The 17,942-nt window shown below is 51.5% G+C and overlaps 1 protein-coding gene across 1 annotated transcript in view; it reads right to left on the minus strand.

Annotated features, from left to right (window-relative positions):
* Positions 1-2,518: 2,518 nt before the first annotated feature.
* Positions 2,519-17,942, minus strand: part of FA2H (fatty acid 2-hydroxylase) — a 45,429-nt gene continuing 30,005 nt past the window's right edge. The window contains exons 3-7 of the mRNA XM_004754006.3: positions 13,945-14,087; positions 13,241-13,347; positions 7,177-7,349; positions 5,462-5,714; positions 2,519-4,010 (exon numbers count right to left, since the gene is read on the minus strand). Of these exons, the coding sequence (XP_004754063.1) occupies positions 3,931-4,010; positions 5,462-5,714; positions 7,177-7,349; positions 13,241-13,347; positions 13,945-14,087 (756 nt within the window). The 3' untranslated portion in view covers positions 2,519-3,930. The remainder of the gene's footprint in view (positions 4,011-5,461; positions 5,715-7,176; positions 7,350-13,240; positions 13,348-13,944; positions 14,088-17,942) is intronic.

The raw sequence follows: 17,942 nt of genomic DNA on the forward strand, positions 1-17,942 counted from the left end.
GATCCCTGAGAGTCAGTCAGCCTGGGTATTTACGCCAATCAGAACTTAAATGGCCCTTTGCCCGAGCAACCATGAAGCTTTCTTGATGATTTGTGAATCTTCTCTCACTGTAGAAATAAACATAGTCAGGGGCGCCTGGGTGGCTTAGTCCGTTGAGCGTCCAACTCTTGATCTCAGGTCATGGTCTCAGAGTCATGAGATCAGGAGTTGGAGCTCTGCATCAGGCTCCCCATTCAGGAGGGAGTCGGCTTCTCTTCCTTCCCTGTATCTCTTTCCCCCACCCCCGCCACCGTGAACCCATGGGCTCCCTCTCTCCAAAAGGAAGTAAGTAAATCTTTTTTTTTTTTTTAAGATTTTATTTATTTATTTGACAGAGAGAGATCACAAGTAGATGGAGAGGCAGGCAGAGAGAGAGAGAGGGAAGCAGGCTCCCCGCTGAGCAGAGAGCCCGACGCGGGACTCGATCCCAGGACCCTGAGATCATGACCTGAGCCGAAGGCAGCGGCTTAACCCACTGAGCCACCCAGGCGCCCGGAAGTAAGTAAATCTTCTTTTTTTTTTTTTTTTAATTTATTTGACAGAGAGAGATCACAAGTAGGCAGAGAGGCAGGCAGAGAGAGGAGGAAGCAGGCTCCCCGCTGAGCAGAGAGCCCGATGCGGGACTCGATCCCAGGACTCTGATATCATGACCTGAGCCGAAGGCAGCGGCTTAACCCACTGAGCCACCCAGGCGCCCCGGAAGTAAGTAAATCTTAAGGAAAAACCACACACACAAAAACTAAACAAAAAAGAAACATAGTGGGCGCTTGGGTGGCTCAGTGGGTTGGGCCGCTGCCTTCGGCTCAGGTCATGATCTCAGGGTCCTGGGATCGAGTCCCGCGTCGGGCTCTCTGCTCAGCGGGGAGCCTGCTTCCCTCTCTCTCTCTCTGCCTGCCTCTCCATCTACTTGTGATCTCTCTCTGTCAAATAAATAAATAAAATCTTAAAAAAAAAAAAAAGAAACATAGTCATGTGCCACGAGTTCCAGGCTTTCCCCTCATGCTAGCTGTGCTGGCATTTTGATCATGTCTCTTGCACTTGGTAATAAAATCCCCTGACTCTACCAGATGGTCAGCAAGTAGGGAATGCACTGTGAGTGCCAGCTCGCTTGAGGTTAATGGCCTCATGGCACTTACATTCTTTTCTGTACAGTGAGGCTGACTGTCTTCCAAAGGCTCTGTGGAAATTCTTAAGCCCCTGGAAAGCTTTAGTGGGCACAAGAAGAAGCCCTGGGGGAATCTGTCCAGTGTTCACTGAGTGGAACTTTTCATTAATAGATTGGCTTGGTTTCACTAATTTTTCCTCTAAATCTTCTTATTACCATGCTATAAACTCACTTGGATTTTTGGCATGTCCTAGTAGTTCTGTTTCAATCCTTCATATAAGGGTTTTTTTTTCCAATTTTTTTTTCCTCAAATTTGGTCATCTTAGACTTTGGTAGATTTGCCCATTTACACCTAGTGAATCTCTTCCTTTGCTTCTTTTTGTTTCTTGTTATCCCTTGGGGGGCGATGTTCTGTGGGTCAGATCTCCGGCAACACCTAGGAAGTGCAGGTTGTGATTTCTGCCGCTTGCACAGGCCCAGTTCCAGGAGTTTGTGGGATGGGTGGCTCAGAGAGGTCGCACGTATCTTCAGGATGGAAGCCTGGCTGGCTGCTTCAGCCTGAACAGGTGCCAGACGCTGGGACTCCTTCTGGGTTCCAGAGCCTAACCGACAGTAGCTTATTAGCTTCCTTCCTCTTCCTCTTCTACTTCTGGTTCTGCCTCTGGAGGGCAAATCCGGTCCATCGTCGCCAATCAGATTGAATTAGACACCAAACATTTTGTTTTTAAGATTTTTATTTATTATTTTATTTGTCAGAGAGAGAGAGAGAGAGAAAGAGAGGTAAGTAGAGGGAGAAGCAGGCTCTCCGCTGAGCAAGGAGCTGGATGTGGGCTTTGACCCCAGGTCCCCAGTGATCATGACCTGAGCAGAAGGCAGACGCTTAACCGACTGAGCCACCCGGGGCCTCCCGAGTGTTGAGGACAGGTTCCCCTGGTGGGAACGGATGTGGGTGAGAAGACCTCTTGAGAAACTCTTTTATCTGCACTGAGCTAGCCGGAATTTCTAGTTCCCTCTGTGGGCCTTTGTTGTTACAGCCTTCTCCCTTTGTTTTAGGAAAGTCCATTGGGATCTCAGCTGGGGTCTGATAAATCCTGGAAGAATGCTGTGTCCAGGCCTCCACCCCAGGCGCCGGCAGTGAGGGGCGGTGTGGTCTGCGGAGAATTTACAGCAGTAATAAGACAGAATCAGAGGGTAAGGGTTGGTAAGCTTTTTATCATCAGGATGCTCCCGCAGGTCTACACAGCCTGGTCAGTGAGAAAAAAAGATGTTCCTGCCCTGCTAGACCAGCCTCTTCCTCTCCCCCCAACCCCGGCCGCCCCTCCCCCCAGCCAGGACGTCTGGTGGGGCACCACCCACGGGAGCAGCAAAACTTTCTTGATTTTCTTTTTTCAGCGTTTTTATTTTTCCAAAATATACAATTTATGTACACCTTTATTTCACAATTGTAGTTTGCATATTTATTCTGAAATCTTTAAATAACTCCACAGTAAACAGTACAAATCACAGGATTCTTCACGCTGCTTTTCTTTTTAGCCTTTACCCTCAGCGAGTTTTCAGGAAATTTCAAGTAGTAACGGTTTGTGGGTAAGAAGAAAACAAGAACAGGACAACATTTTTTTACATAAGCCTGACATGGAGGATTAGACAGGGCAGTCTGAGCAGCTACTTGGTCTGGGGCCAGACTAAAGGCATTTATATGGTTTATAAATAAGACTCTCTTAGGAGCAGTGAGGGTTTTGGTTATAAGGAAGAAGGGGCGAGAACCTCATCTGCTGGGGGGAAGGTGCAGGGAAGCAGGTCGGGGAGATAAGGCACCGCATGAAAGCTCCTTCTTGGTGTCAGGAGGCACTAGCTGGAAGGGTCCTGAGTGAGGGGGGTAGAGGCCCACCTGTGCCAGGCAGAGGTCAAGAATGGCCAGACATCGGGTGGGGCTCCTACCCACAGAGAAGCCTCTTCAGCCTCCCTTGGGGAAAAGCTTTAAGATTCTGAAGACAGGCGGGTTAGCGCTAGAGAAGCTGCTGGTTCCTAAGGAAAGGGGCCTGGGCTCCCATCAGCTTGGAAGCCCCGCCAGCAGCCCCCCGGCCCATCTGCAGAGGCAGGTGAGGGCCCTGCGTGTGGGCGCTGGAGGAGATGCAGCCCGAGACATCTGGCCCCACAGTGGGCAGGTTTGACGGGTCGTAGACAAAGGCACTGCCGCTGGAACTGGAGGTGGCCTGCGGGAGGCGTCATGTCGTCTCTTCTTATGACAAGAGCCCTTCCTCTACCTCAGTGTTCTCCACTCATCAGGAGAACAGCAAGAGCCACCAAAGTCTCCCCAGAAAAGGACGGTTAGGGAGACAAGGGCCACAGGCCCTGCACACCCACTCTTTGCAGCTCCACCATGGGGACAGGCGTGTCCTACCTAGGGAGTCCAAGCTGTAAGACACATGTGGGGACACAGGTTTGGCCTCAGAGGTCAGTTTCCTTCATTCCCCTTGGGAAATTCCCTGTTGGCCAGGTCCTGAAGCAGTCCCGTGGGCTAAGGCTCAGGGCAGGGGTGCAAGTGGAGAGGCCGAGATGCTCCAGGAAAGAGCTCATCCCCGAGAGCTACTTGGTGGGTCAGGAGCGCTGTCTCGGGGTCAGTCCCAGCCTTCCTGGTCTCCCCAGCACCCTCACCAGCCCGACAAAGCCTGTCCTGCCTGGCCGAGCAAACCTTCTTTGCAGGGTCTGGGTGTGGGGGGGTGTGCGGCGGGGATGGGGCAGAGGCCACGGCCGGGCAGAGGGTAGGACGGTGGGGCTGGGAGTTGTCATTGCATCTTCAGGTGGGGCTCTTCCGGTATGAGGGTGTGGAAGAAGTGATCCCACAGTTTACTGCTGATGCCGTATCCTAGAGAGGGAGACAAACGGGGAGAAGATGAGGCACTGGTGAGGACGGGCGAGGAATTTCCTCGGGAAGGGAGCCTGGGGAGGGAGGACCAGCGCGCAGGCGGGGTTTGAACATCTGTCCCTGCTGGCCTTCCCAACTCTCGGGGCCATCCTGGCAGAAGTCGAGAGCCCGGCACTTGTGTTTCTAGTCTCCCGAGGATGCCAAGGGAATAAATCCAAGTTCCTTATCGGTCCTGAGTTCCAGGGAGAGCCTGGCTCCTGCCTGATGCTTCCTCTCTCTCATACTTCAGCCTCTTCCTTCTCTTTGGAGATGACAAGTTCATTCCTGCTTCACAGGCTGGAACAGAGGCTTTGCACCTGTTGCTCCTGGGACGCTCTTTCCCCGGACACTGGATGCCGGCTCCTCTTAGTGGACGCCTCAGCTGCAAAGACAGCTCTGCGCGGACACCTTCCTGGAATGCTCGACCTAGGGCTGGGCTGTCGTAGGTGGGAGACCCTGGCCCGTGTGGCTGCTGGGCACCAAACCACTAGAGCTAGAGCTATGGAGGTACTAGATTCCTAATGTCATTCTATTTTACTTGACTTAAATTTCAGTTTGAAAACAGAGAGTTGATTAAGTTCTGGAAAACTTGTAAGCACCGTTTACGACAACTCACATGTATGAATCTACTTTTTTGGCACTTTTTATAGTCAATTTTATAAACTCTAAAAATAGATCAAGTATTTCTAATGAAAGCTTAGCACTTGAATTGAGATGTGCTTTAAGTGTAAAGTCCACACCAGATGTTGAAGACTTAATATATGACAGAGAATGTAATACAGCTCATTAGCAAATTTCTGTATTAGTTATGGGTTGAAATGGTGATATTTTGGTTGTATTTGGCTTAATAAAATATATTATCAAAACTAACTACATCTGGGGCGCCTGGGTGGCTCAGTCATCTGCCTTAGGCCCAGGTCATGATCCCAGGGGTCCTGGGATCGAGTCCTGCATCAGGCTCTCTGCTCAGCGGGGAGCCTGCTTCTCCCTCTGCCCCCCCACCCCATTCACGCTTCTTTTCTCTCTCTCTCTCTCTCTAATAAATAAATAAAAATATTTTAAAAATTTAGAAAAAACTAATTATATCTGTTTAATTTTACTTGTCAATGAAGCCACTAGAAAATCTAAAATCACATCTGTGACTCGCATTATATTTTATTAGACACAGCTGGACCCTCTCCCACAACCTGTTGGTTTCTTCTCTCTGTGGCCCTTAACATGGCCTAAAATCATCTTTGCTAATTTATTGATTTCCTTCTTTGTCTCCCAGGGAGCGGGGTTAGAGCTCCTGATTTGCCTTGCTGTAGATTCCCCCGTACCTAGAATAGTGCCTGGACTTTGCTAAGGCCTCAGTGGTGACTGGCAAATAAAAGAGTAAGCAAACGGGGGAGGCAGGGACATGGGGGCCTCACCTGACTTCTGATGTGCAAAGTGATGCTTGGCATGGTAGGTCTTCATGTTGTACAGGTAGGAGCCCTTGTGTGGCGAGCCGAAGTGTAGGTAGTAATGGATCATATCGTAGATGATGTAGCCCAGGAGGCCCCCAGCAAACATTATGCCCCCCACCGCCTCGGGGAGGAGGAGCCGTAGAATGATGTAGAAGAAGGCAATGCCCAGAGAAGCCGGTACGGGGGGGAAGACCAGGCGGGATTCATCGAAGGGTGCCTGTGGATGGAGAGGCTCACACGTCAGAAGACAGCCAGGCCAGCCAACCTGTAGTCTCAGCAGCAGAGGATAGGGGCAGAGCAGCCCACACATTCCAGCAACCTGTCATGGGGGGTGGGAGGACTAGCACCTTCGGTGGCTTTGGGGAGGGCCGGCCACCATGCTTGAGAGCCCTTGAGACCCTGTCCTGCTCCCAGTTTCCAAGTCAGGGTATGACCTGGAAGCCTGTCCCCGAACATGATGGTGGATGTGATGTGGGTGGAACCCTCATGGCTCAGAGTCCTGCTCTCTGCTCATGAGGTCACTCGGGCTCTAGAATTTGTAAAGTGCTAGAGAGAAGAGCTACCACCAGACACCACGCAGGGTCCCCAGACCGAGGCCTGGTGTTGTCTGGGAGGAGCAGCACCCTGACAAGCTGAGGTCAGTGCAGGCTCACAGGGAAGAATGGTACTGCAAGTGTTCACAGACACATTCTCCCTGTCCCTACATCCTCAGGGCAGCCCTTCTTGGTTCCAAGGGGGTGTGGTCACGGTGAACCAGAACAAAGAGCCAAGACTTGGGCTCTGGAACATCAAAAGCCAAGGGCTTGGCATAGAGGTACGATTTCAGAAATGCCTTGGTGAGTCTTCTGGGAAGAGCCCAACCCTCTCTGGGCTGGGAGGGTGGGTGGGGAAGAGCGAGATAAAGCAGGTGATGGTCTCAGGGCCATGTGCTGACCTGGGCCTCCCCCCCCCCCTTGAAGAAGGTGGGAAGCGGTGGGGGGGAGAAAAACTACGGAAGGCACGTCCTGGGTGAGGCGGAGAATAGCACCCTGCAAGAACTGAGGAGGGGTGGGGACTGCAGCCTCCTACATCAGCTCTGCTTTTGCTCCCAGCCTCTGGATGACATACTGTCTGTCCCCCAAGGGCCCCAGGGTGGTGGAGGGTTGAGTGCCTGGACTCGAATTCACAGAATGGGACCCAACCTCCTGGGAGTGACTTTGGGCAACTTCCTCTGTTTCTTAATTTTCTCCAAGCCTCAGTGTGCTGCTCTGCAGAGGGGGACAACCGTAGCACCGTGTTTAGAAGGAAGCTCTACGGGGGGCTGTGACTTTTTACTGTTTTGTCCAGCGGTGTCCAGAACAGTGCCTGCACATGGTGAGCACTGGGGGTGCAGGAGAGGGGGCGTCTGTCCAATGAATGAATGAACGAACTGGTTGCTGTGACCATTCAAGGCGATCTCTGAAGTGGACCCGGACCCGCTGCCTGCCCAGCGTGAATGAGGACTGCGCGCAGGCACGACGCGCGCTCACGACGCCAATGCCCAGGCCTGCCCCCAGTCAGACCAGGCGCCTGTCACCCCTCTGAGCAGCATGGGGTACCCTGATTGCCTCTTGCTCCCCAGCTGCCTCCCACAGAGACCCGCAGGCCCCTGGGCGCTGGGGACAGCTGCCAGGCGACAGGCGGGAGCCCGCCCCGCTCACCTTGTGGTGCTGGCCGTGCAGGACGAAGTGCAGCATGATGAGGTAATGGCTGTCCCTGGGGGGCTTCATGTGGAACAGGAAGCGGTGGATGAGGTACTCCAGCAGGCTCCAGAGGAGCACCCCCATCACGAAGAGGCCCGGGAAGGCGGACTGCGGCAGGGCCACCGAGTACTCTGCAGAGCGGCAGGAGAGGGGCCATGTCAGGGCGGACGGCCCCAGGGCGCAGCGATGGCCTGCGGCTCGGCTCGTGTCACTGCCCTGTCGCCTGGGGAACACCCCGCCTCCATCCACCAGCTAGGGGGCCGCGCCACCTTCGGGGGGGGGGGGCTCTTGGGTCAAAATGGGCAATGAGGCCTGAGACTCTGTGCTGGGCTGGGCTGGCCGGAGCGGTCCTCTCGGGGAACCACGGCGCTGCCCGCAGCGGCGCTGAGATCTGCCTGAGGGAGACTAAGAGGAGCAGCTGTGACCAGCGCGGGAACCTTCCCTGGTGCTGTGGTCTGCGTGTCCCCCCCACCCCCACCGCCAAATTCTTATGTGAGCCAAAGGGAGGGTGTTGGGAGGTGGGTGGGGCCCTTGAGGGGCGCTTAGGTCGTGAGGGTGGAGCCATCACGGACAGGACTGGGTGCCCGTGTGGGAGAGACCCCACTGAGCTCCTCCCCTTTCGGCCTTGGGAGGATACAACAAGTTTGGGACCTGCAAGGGGGGCCGCTCGCTGGACCCAGGCTGGCATCCTGATCTTGGACTTGTAGTCTTTGGAACTGTGAGCAATCAATTTCTGCCTTTTTTTTTTTTTTAATAAGTCCCCCAGTCTGCGATGTTTTGTTAAAGCAGTCAGAATGGCTGACCTACCTGGGAAGGGTGACCTCGCTTTAGTGGCTCTGGGGAGAGGGAGGGATGACACCAACTAAGCCAGTAGAGCCAGGGGACTGTGGGCGAAGGTGTTAACAACAAGGGATGAGGGAGGGAGGGGCAGGAAGGACAGAAAAACCCAAGTAGAGAAATCTTAACAGATAAGACTTGGAATCACAGCATATACGAGAGAGATGTGAAAACCTCAAGATGATTTGCCCGGAGACGGGAAGACCAGAGAGATGGACTTGTCACCAGGTGTGAGGTTCCCCACCCCCAACCCTCTGATGACAGCCCGCGGTCCTGGAAGCTCTCACTTCTTGTCCTCACTCATTTTTGGCTTCACGGGGACACCAGCTCTGGCCGCTGTTTTCTCCACGCCTATTCTCACTTGGGCTTGTACTTTCCTCCACAAGCCATTGCTTTCGCCAGACTTCCTCTCTCTTTTGAAAAATAACAGCTTTCATGAAATATAATTCACATATCCTATCATTTACCCCCTTAAAGTGTACGATTCAGTGGTTTCTTTAGTAGAGTCAGTATTGTGCAGCCAATCACCAGTCAATTCTAGAACATTCCTATCACTCCCAAAAGAAACCCTGTCTTCGTTAGCAGTCACTCCCCATTCCTCCCCGCCCCTGCTCTTTCCCAGCCCTTGGGAAAGCACAAATCTGCTTTCTGTCTATGGATTTGCCTATTCTGGACATTTCCATATAAATGGAATCCTGCCATGTGTGATCTTTTTATGACTGGCTTTTTTTTTTTTTTTTTTTTTTACATATACTATTTTCAAGGTTCATCCTTGTTATAGTGTGTGTCTGGATTTCATTCCTTTTTTTCCATGTATCACCTCCGTTTATCCATTCCGCAGTTGATGGACATCTGGGCTGTTTCTACTTTGGGGCTATTACAGATAATGCTGCCGTGAACATTCCAGTACAAGTTTTTGTGTGGGCATGTTTTCTGTCTCCTCTCTCCACCTGCTGCGTCACTTGGCTTTTCCTCTCTTTTCTAGATGCCCCTCGTCAGGTACCATCACGGAAATGCTGCCCCTGTCCTCAGCACCAAAGCCTTGACCCTTGACTCTCACACATTCTCTGCTGGATCCTGGAAGTCGGCCGGGCTCACTGGCTAGCAACCCCCCTTCCCCAGACCTCCACCTTCACCCTAGTCCTGCACAGCCAATAAGCCTGTCCACAGGTGCCCATAGTTAGCAGCTGTCATAGGAGGCCAATCATCTTCTTCCTGCCCATCCTGTCACCTTCTTCCACAGCCAGCGGTTCCAGCATCCACACTTGACTAAAGTTTTAACTTATCCCTCCCTCCTGCATCCATCCATCCTCACCAGGCCCTGTGGGTTCTCCCTAACAGCTCTTCGTGAAGCAAAAGAAGCCAGAGCCAGAAGCCCACGTGTTGTATGATTCCACCTGTACAGAATGTCCACAATTGGCAAATGTACAGAGGCAGAAGGCTTATTAGGTGGTTACAGGGGCTGGGGAAGTGGGGAGTGACTGCTCAGTGGGTCCAGGGTTTCCTTTTGGGGTGGTGAAGACGTTCTGGACCTAGGCAGAGGTGGTGGTTGTATCCTGTTGCAAAGGTACTAAATACCCCTGAATTGCTCCCTTTAAACTGGTTAATTTTATGTTACGGGAATCTCATCTCAACTAAAAAAAAAAAAAATCTCTCTGGTGGATGCCCTGCTCTTCACCCCGTACCACATTATCACTTCTTGCCCAATGAGGCATCTGCCTCCCAGCCCACTCCCCGGCGTCTGGGCACTGCTCAAACCCCGCCATGGTGCCTCCGTACCTTTAGATAAAGTGCAACCCCCCAGCAGGGCACTCAGAGCCCCTTGCGTCCCGTCCCGCCAGCCACATCCTTGCCTTGCTTCCCTGTCCACCTGTCCTGGGGCCAAACCGGAGTCCTTAGGTCTCCTTGGATGCACCTCATCCTCCTTCCTCCCCGCTCTCACCTTCTCCCTAATGTTGCTCATATTTTCCTTACTTCCCTCCCTGCCCCCTTATCCTTGGAGATCCTGGAGCAGCCCAGATGTCGGCTTCGAGAAACCTCCGCAGATGCCCTGCATCCCAGACTGGGCTGGTTGCAGAGCTCCTGCCCCGCCCTTCACCTGACACTTAGGGCTGCCCTGTGGCTGCTGTTTTACCCTCCATCCCCATCTTACAGAGAGTGGGCCCAGGGTAGATGACCACAGGTGGCTGCTGAGGAAGCAAGAAAGCCCAGGAAAGCAGGGGGAGGAGGTGACCTTCTGGCTCTCTGAAAGAGAATCTAGGCCCAGCCCCATTCTGACAAAACAATGAAGGACCAATACGAACCTGACCTTTTGTACCAGGCTGAGCCGAGCAGTGGAGGTAAGGGTGAGCAGTAACCGTAAGAGAGCCTGGAGGGCTTCTCAAATGGGACCGCACTGCTGACTGCTGACCCAGTGGGGTGGGGGGTGGGGGGAGCAGGGCCTTCTGCAACCCCTCCCCCACCCAGGGCCTATCAGCCGTGGAGCAGTGATTTACAGCCAAATCCCTAGGAATTGGCACCTGAAGGCGAGCTTCCTCCCCAGTCCACTTGTTCCTAACCTGCAGCTCTGCAGGTGATCTCCCAGAGTGGTGAGCTCAGTGGTGGAAATTCATCAGGATGTCAGCCTGAGCCATGTCCACATTTGGTACAAGATACCTGCTTAACAGTTTTGCGTGAGTGGCCATCTGACCTTGGCGGGGCTGCTCAGGTAGGCAAGAAAGCCCTCCTTCCGGGGAAGCTGTGACACCTCTGGGGTCCTTCAGAACACTCTGGTGAAGGACACAGAGCACAGGCTCTGGATTTGCAGACCTGGGTTCAAATCCCAACTCTGTGCCACCTCAGTGTTTTCTCAACAGTAAAATATCCTACCCACCATGAAAGGCTGTCGTTCGGAGAGAGGAAACAGACTACCTGATTATATAATAAGGTTATACACTATATAGTAAGACTAATACACTATTATATATTAATACTGATAATAATATAATGCTCCTCATATATAATTGGTAGCTACTATAATTTTCATATGGGACCACTTAAATTTAAGTACGAGGCAAAAATACATTCAAGTCCTAACTTGTGCCCACCTTGTCCTGATTCTCCTTGTAGAGTTCTGGAGTGTCCCCTGTTAAAGGGTTCCAGCCCAGCCCCCTGCCTCCCCCTGCCCACAGTGCAGGAGTCCTACCTCACTGCTTAGCTCTCTTCTCAGCAGGGAAAGGACTGGATATGCAGGAACATTCCCTGGCCACAGAGTTTGGTCTTGACCTTGGCTCAGGTGGCCTGCATCGCTAAGGTGCTGCCTGGCCACAGTTCTGGCATGGTGTTCTCTCTCCTCTGCTCCCAGGAACTGCTCTGAGGGCTGTCCTAAATTTGCAGAATGCCTCTACCTTTCCAAGCATTTTCCCATGTGCATCTGGGAATTTCAGCATTGAACTGGCATCTCTGTTCAGCTTCCACAGCTCCTTGGCACCCTGACTTTTCTGCCTTTATTCCCATTTACCCTCTACCCAACAGCTGCACTGGGACCCTTTTGAGCATCCCCTCATGGTTCTTATGCTCTCTGCCTGTGGCCTGTGCCTCGCCTGACGAGCTAAGGGATGAGGGAGGGCTGTGGACGCATCTCTCTCGTGCCATCACTCCTGGCCTTGTGGTCACAGGCTCTACACTGGACCTCTATTACACAGTACAGTTCAGCTCTCTGCAGTGGCCTGCCTCCGGACCCAGCCCTCAAACCACCCTCCCCGCCACACAGAAGAGTCCCCTCCTATAGGTCAAACCTCTGCCCGCCCCCTCACCCCAGCATCACCCCTGTCGGCCCATCCGGCCGGAGCTGGTACCGAGTGGCATCTCTGGAGGAATCCTGCAGAGGGACCTGGGCCAAAGCTCTGGCATCCCCTTCCCCCTCCGGCTGCCAGGCTTGGCGGCCCTGCCACTGTTGGTGATTGTTAGGGGAGCGCCGGGTGGACAGTGGGCGATTCAGTGAGCAGGCCTTCTGAGCAACAAGCCCCGTGCTGTGCCTGAGCTATTCAGCGTGGGCAGAAAAGGGTAACCTTGGCTTGCAGGGCGGGCGTGTTAACCCGTGGTGCACGGGAGCAGTTCTGGGTGCTGGGGGACTTCCTGCAGCTTGTCCATCCCCACCCCTCCCAGGGCCAGCTGAGAAAACAGGCTCTCTTCGCTGCAGCCTCCTGGTCCCTCTCACCTAAGCCATCCAGGCCCTCAACTTGCCACTCCCGGCAGAGGTGGGCAGGAAAGAAGCCTTGCAGCGTGGGGAGAAGGAGCCCATGTCTGGCAGAGAGAGGGGGGCCTCTGAAGGTTCACAGTCAAGAACATGACAGGCAATCAGAAGAGGAAAGTCTACCTCAACAACCCACAGCAGCCCTCTCCTGCCTGTCCCCCAACCTCACCTCGGTCTGAGCCACCCCCCCCCCCCCCGGGAGCTAGCACCTCCCCGAGGCTGGCTGTGCTAGGACAGGGGACCACCTGGGCAGGCGGCTTATTCCTAGAGGCACAAGCAGGGCAATAGGCTGGCGGAAGTGGCCACACCCAAGCCCGTCCTAGCCACAGGACCTGAACCACCAGCTTGACCTGTCTGAGGCACCATCTCCTCATCTCTAAAAGGGCACGGTGACAGTACCACTCTCATGGAAATGCTGGGAGGGCTGAGGGGGATGGTCCCTGGAAAGCAGCTGGCCTGGCACTTGGTAAGTGCTCATAGTCATTAGTGGGGTTGGTACTCCAGGTCAGGGTTTCTGCTGCATGGGCCTCTGCCCAGGGAACATGGCAGGATATCTCCACATCTTTCTCTCCCAGGTTCTAACCTGTGCTGTGCTCATGGGGGCACTGTGAGTCCAGCTCCCAGCTGTGCATCTAGTGCAATGATTTCATTCCGTTTCTTAACTAGCCCAAGTCACATTTCATAGCACTAGACTCAGCAGGAAGCCCTCTTTTTTATTGCTATGAAATGATTTCATTTACTTTCTGCTAACATGTGGCTGTTTTGTTTTTTTTTCCTTTATCCATTTGGGGTTGGGGGTGGGGAGCCTGCCATTGTTCTTTGGGAGTCTATCGCTATAGATAGGTCTCCTCTATAAATGTTCATGATGTGGCTTGGGGTTCTAGGTTCTTCAAAACTCAGGACCAGAGACAACACTGGAATCTCCTGCCTCCAGGAAGGAACCAACGTTACCTGTGCTGAAGGACTCGAAGAGTCGAACGTTGCCCTGAGCGAGGGTTCGGTAGTGGGACCAACTGAAGTACAGCATCAGGGGCATCCAGATGATGGGGACATTGTACCTGCAGGAGAGCCATCAGGGTAAGAGAGATACATGCACTGGGGCTCGACTGCGTCCAGCTTCCTCAGAGATGCATCTCTCAACTAGAGGAAGGGATAAATGAGACCGAAGCCTACACGAAAAGCTTATGGAGACACAGGGCCAAAGGGACACTGCTTTGGGGGTGGGGAGGAGAAAAGAAGAGAGAGACTGTAAGTCTATCTGCTTCTGTCTCTGAGATAAGTTATTGGAAGCAAAGAACTGCATCCCTGTGGTAAGACTCTGTGCAGCTGGATGGATGCTGACCTCTTGTGGCAAAGGAGCCAATTGCAGGCAAAATTATTCCCATGGCCTTTAGAAGCTGGAAAATCCTCCAGAGTCTGGACTAAAACAGGGGTGACATCAAAAGTGGTTCCGGCTACATGTTACGTTGCCACTCACTCAGTGGATAAGCCTGCAGAGGAATGGAGTATGTCTATGGCACGTTCCAGTATTCTCAACAGCTTAGAATACAGCTCGAGGCTCTGGGGAGGGCCCCAACCGCCCCTTCCCCTTCTGTATCTGACTAGCAGCATCAGGAGAGAGGGACAGCCCACCACGGGCCCAGAGCAGGGCTCACCAGACACTCTTGGAGAGGGCCTCGATGAGGTCAGAGTGGAAGAGGCGGATGGGCCTGATCACTGGCTGGTGGACCCACTCATCATACTTCTCTCCCAAGTGGCCTACCTGCCACAGTAGGGGCTTCTGCCAGTCTACCAAATCCTGCAAGAGACAAAGTCAAGTGGACTTGATATTCACACCTGTGTACACTCATTCTTCCAATACCCCAATCCCCATCCTCCATCTCAGCTCACGTGGTCCGTAGGGCGCTACCCACCCTTCCACTTCAGTGATCCCAGAAGTGACGTGCTTATCTCAGCCCACTGGTCACAGAGATGTGATCTAGCACAGGCCCATGACCTGAGTTGATGCAATGAACTGTCAGACACCCTTTCTTTCCTCCTGCTGGAGATGCTAAGTTGGCAGGGCACAACCTTAGATTTGCTAGTAGATCCTACTTGAGGACTTGGTCAATACAGAGAACAGCCAAACCAGGAGCTGGGTACACTGAATCTGAATGATGACACCTGCGCACCCAGATTCAGCCATGCCTGAAGCCTAAAGTCCTTCCCAGGACTCATTAGGTACAGGAGCCAATACATTCTGTACTGGTAATAAGAGGCCTTTTCCCTTTTACCATTGGCTTCCTTCTTGATGTTGACCTGAGCAGTTCATTCATTCATTCATTCATTCATTCACAAATTTGCTTGATATTTCATGTATGTATGTATTTTTATGCAAGCTGCTAAGAAAAATAAACAGTAATGTAAATGACCGTCTTCACTTTACTTAGCTTAGTGATTAATCAGAGTAGACTCTAGAGTCAGGTCCAGGTATAAATCCTGGCCCCATCACTTACTGTGTGGCCTTGGGCAAATTCCCCGACCTCTCTGAGCTTCAGATTCCCCAGCTATTAGATGGAAGTAATAATAATAGTACCTGCCTAAAATGCTTGGCAACATGGAACATTCCATCAAGATAGTTTGTTTAGCGGTGATACAGGCAGGCTGAGAGCAGGATGTAGAATGACTGGTACAAATGCTTAGGTCCAGGTTGAAGAAAAGACTTTGCAGAAAACCCAGGGGTTGGGCTAGAGCTCACACAATATGGAGGACAAGGAGAGGAGGAGAGGGGCAGGGTGTAGAGGAAGACGTGGAGTTGAGAATGACTGTGGCCCATTTGGTACCTTGACACTGATCTGCAGGGCAGTAGGAAGAAATCTGCGGACACCTTCAGATGGCAGAACACCCTGTACCAGGCCCATGAGTGGGCACTTCTTTCCCCAGGCCAACTGTTTTCAAGGTAGGGATGTATACATATCCTAGGGGTACTCCCAGGCTGATCCGCAGATGCAGGGAGAGAATATTAGAGACCCTTTCTATTTGTGATATATTTATCTCATCTTTAAACCACATATGAATATTTTCTAATGTACATAATATAAGAGTACATTAGCACGTGCAAATAATTTTTTCTTAAAGATTTATTTATTTATTTGACAGACAGAGATCACAAGTAGGCAGAGAGGCCGGCAGAAAGAGGGGGAAGCAGGCTCTGCGCTGAGCAGAGAGCCCAACGCGGGGCTTGATCCCAGGACCCTGGGATCACAACCCAAGCCGAAGGCAGAGGCTTTAACCCACTGAGCCACCCAGGAGCCCCACATGCAAATAATTTATACATAATTAAAATGGACATACAATGGAGAATGCATGCTCAATGTTTTAGTCGTAGGGATACAAGATAAAATAAACTTGGAAGCTACAGCTCTAGGCACAGGAAAACTCAAAGATTTCTGATGAGTCCGGGTATTGAAGAAGATTAATTTGGACCAAAATCAGTAAACTAAAACCAGTAAAGAACAGTGAATTTTTAGTGATGCACCATCTTGAAAGCCAGACTCTGCCATTTATCAGAAATAGGCAAGTGCCTTTACCTCTTGGAGCTCTTCGTCTCCAAAAGCCAGCTTGCTCTGACCTACCACCCACAACAGGAGAGAGGCTGAGATGTGCCCAGTGTGGGGTGGGTGTCAGTAAATCTCCAGCATAAGGGAGTAGCCACTGAAGGTGAGAAAGGAGATAGTATCAGGAGAGTCAAAGAGAGGAAAAGGAGGTATACATGATGGAAGAGCCCTTGAGCCTGGGAGAAGGAGTCAACAGTGATGCAGAGACCTGTCTTCCCGCATCCCTGGCTGGAGCGTCATTCTTACCCAGACCTCCGTGCCAAAGCTGGCATAGCTTTAGCAGATCTCCAAGCCCTGCCACAGGTGAAAACAGCCCCACTACCACTGCCTTGGAGCAGGGGTGTAGGGGCCTCAGGGCAAGCAGGGAATTCTCTGGGCATTCTTTCTGTTCCCGTGACCACATGGCAGGAACCACAAAGATCTTTGGGCCTTTCCAAAGATCTTTGTGGTTCCTGCCATGTGAACTTGGTAATTCCCACATAGGGGCTGCCTTCCTGCTTCTCAGGTTAGGAAATGACTCAGGTCAGCCTGGAGACATACCATTCAGCACCAGTTATACCAGGCAACCACCCAAATTCCACCTGGTGCCTGCTCACTTCCTAGCCTGTCTCCACTCCTCCTTGACTTTCTCCCTTGGGTGTCATAGGAAACAGATTCATTGGGTACATGCTGTCTCATTCCTTCCATTCCTCGGCCTCATGTCTCTACACACGCACGCACACAGCACCACCTACCAGGAAAAAGAACTGGAGGAACCAGCTAGTGGCCTGTATTTACACCCTATCTTGCAGCAGCCTGCAGAGCCCCACCTCAGAGGAAGCAAAGCCAGGGTCATGGTTAAGAACTTGAGGCTCTGTCCCAAATGCAATAACCTTGAGAACTAACATCCACAGAGCATTTGACATGTGCCAAGCATGGTTCTAAACACGTTGGGATTCAATAATTTGATCCTCACCATACCCCTAACGAGGCAGGTACTGCTATTATTATTTTGGAGATGGGAAATGAGACTGGGTAACTTGCCCAAGGTTCCCCAGTTTTGTCTTTTTGATGAATTGGCTCCTTTATCTTTGGGTAATAGCTATCTTGGTCCTTTGTCCTTGTCCTGAAGCCCACTTTGTCTGATTTTAATGGAGCCACTACTGGGCTTTTTTATGCTTGGTGCTTGCATGGTCTATCTTTTCCCACCCCTTTACTCTCCTCTTGAGCGTATCTTTACATTTAAAGTGCATCTCTTGAACATGGCATATAGTTGGGTCTTGCTTTTTTGATCTAGACAGACAATCTCTAAGTTTTAATTGGAGTATTTAGTCCATTTACATTTAATACTGGGGTAGGTCTACCATCATGCTATTTGTTTTCTACTTGTTTCCTCCACCTTCCTTTCTTGTCTTGTTTGCATTAACCAAGTATTTATAAATATTATTATTATTTTTAAAGAATTTTATTTATTTATTTGACAGAGAGAGATCACAAGTAGGCAGAGAGGCAGGCAGAGAGAGAGGAAGGGAAGCAGGCCCCCGCTGAGCAGAGAGCCCGATGTGGGACTTGATCCCAGGACCCTGAGATCATGACCTGAGCCGAAGGCAGCGGCTTAACCCACTGAGCCACCTAGGCGCCCTAAATATTATTTTTTTAAAAAACAGATTTTATTTATTTGAAAGAGAGAATGAATGACAGGGAAGGGAAGAGAGAGAGGGAGAGAGTGAGAAATAGACTCCCTGCTGAGCAGGAAGCCCGATGTGGGGCTTGATCTCAGGACCTAGAGATCATGAGGTGAGCTGATCGCAGACACTTAACTGACTGAGCCACCTAGACATCCTGAAATATTCTATACTATAATCTCTATTGGCTTTTTAGTTATGCCCTTTTGTATTTTTCCCACAGTTGCTGCTCCAAGGATGATAACATGCATCCTTAACTTATCACCATCTATCCGGAATGAAACCCCTGGATTTTATATATTCCATTTTTGCATGTTACATACAACATTAGATGTCTTTTTCCATTTGTGCACGTAATTCAGACTTAGCTATCTGAGACAGTGAACGTTTCTA

Source organism: Mustela putorius, unplaced genomic scaffold (genome assembly GCF_011764305.1).
Source record: "Mustela putorius furo isolate JIRA1106 unplaced genomic scaffold, ASM1176430v1.1 tig00000174_pilon_pilon_pilon, whole genome shotgun sequence".
NCBI classification, from domain to species: domain Eukaryota; kingdom Metazoa; phylum Chordata; class Mammalia; order Carnivora; family Mustelidae; genus Mustela; species Mustela putorius.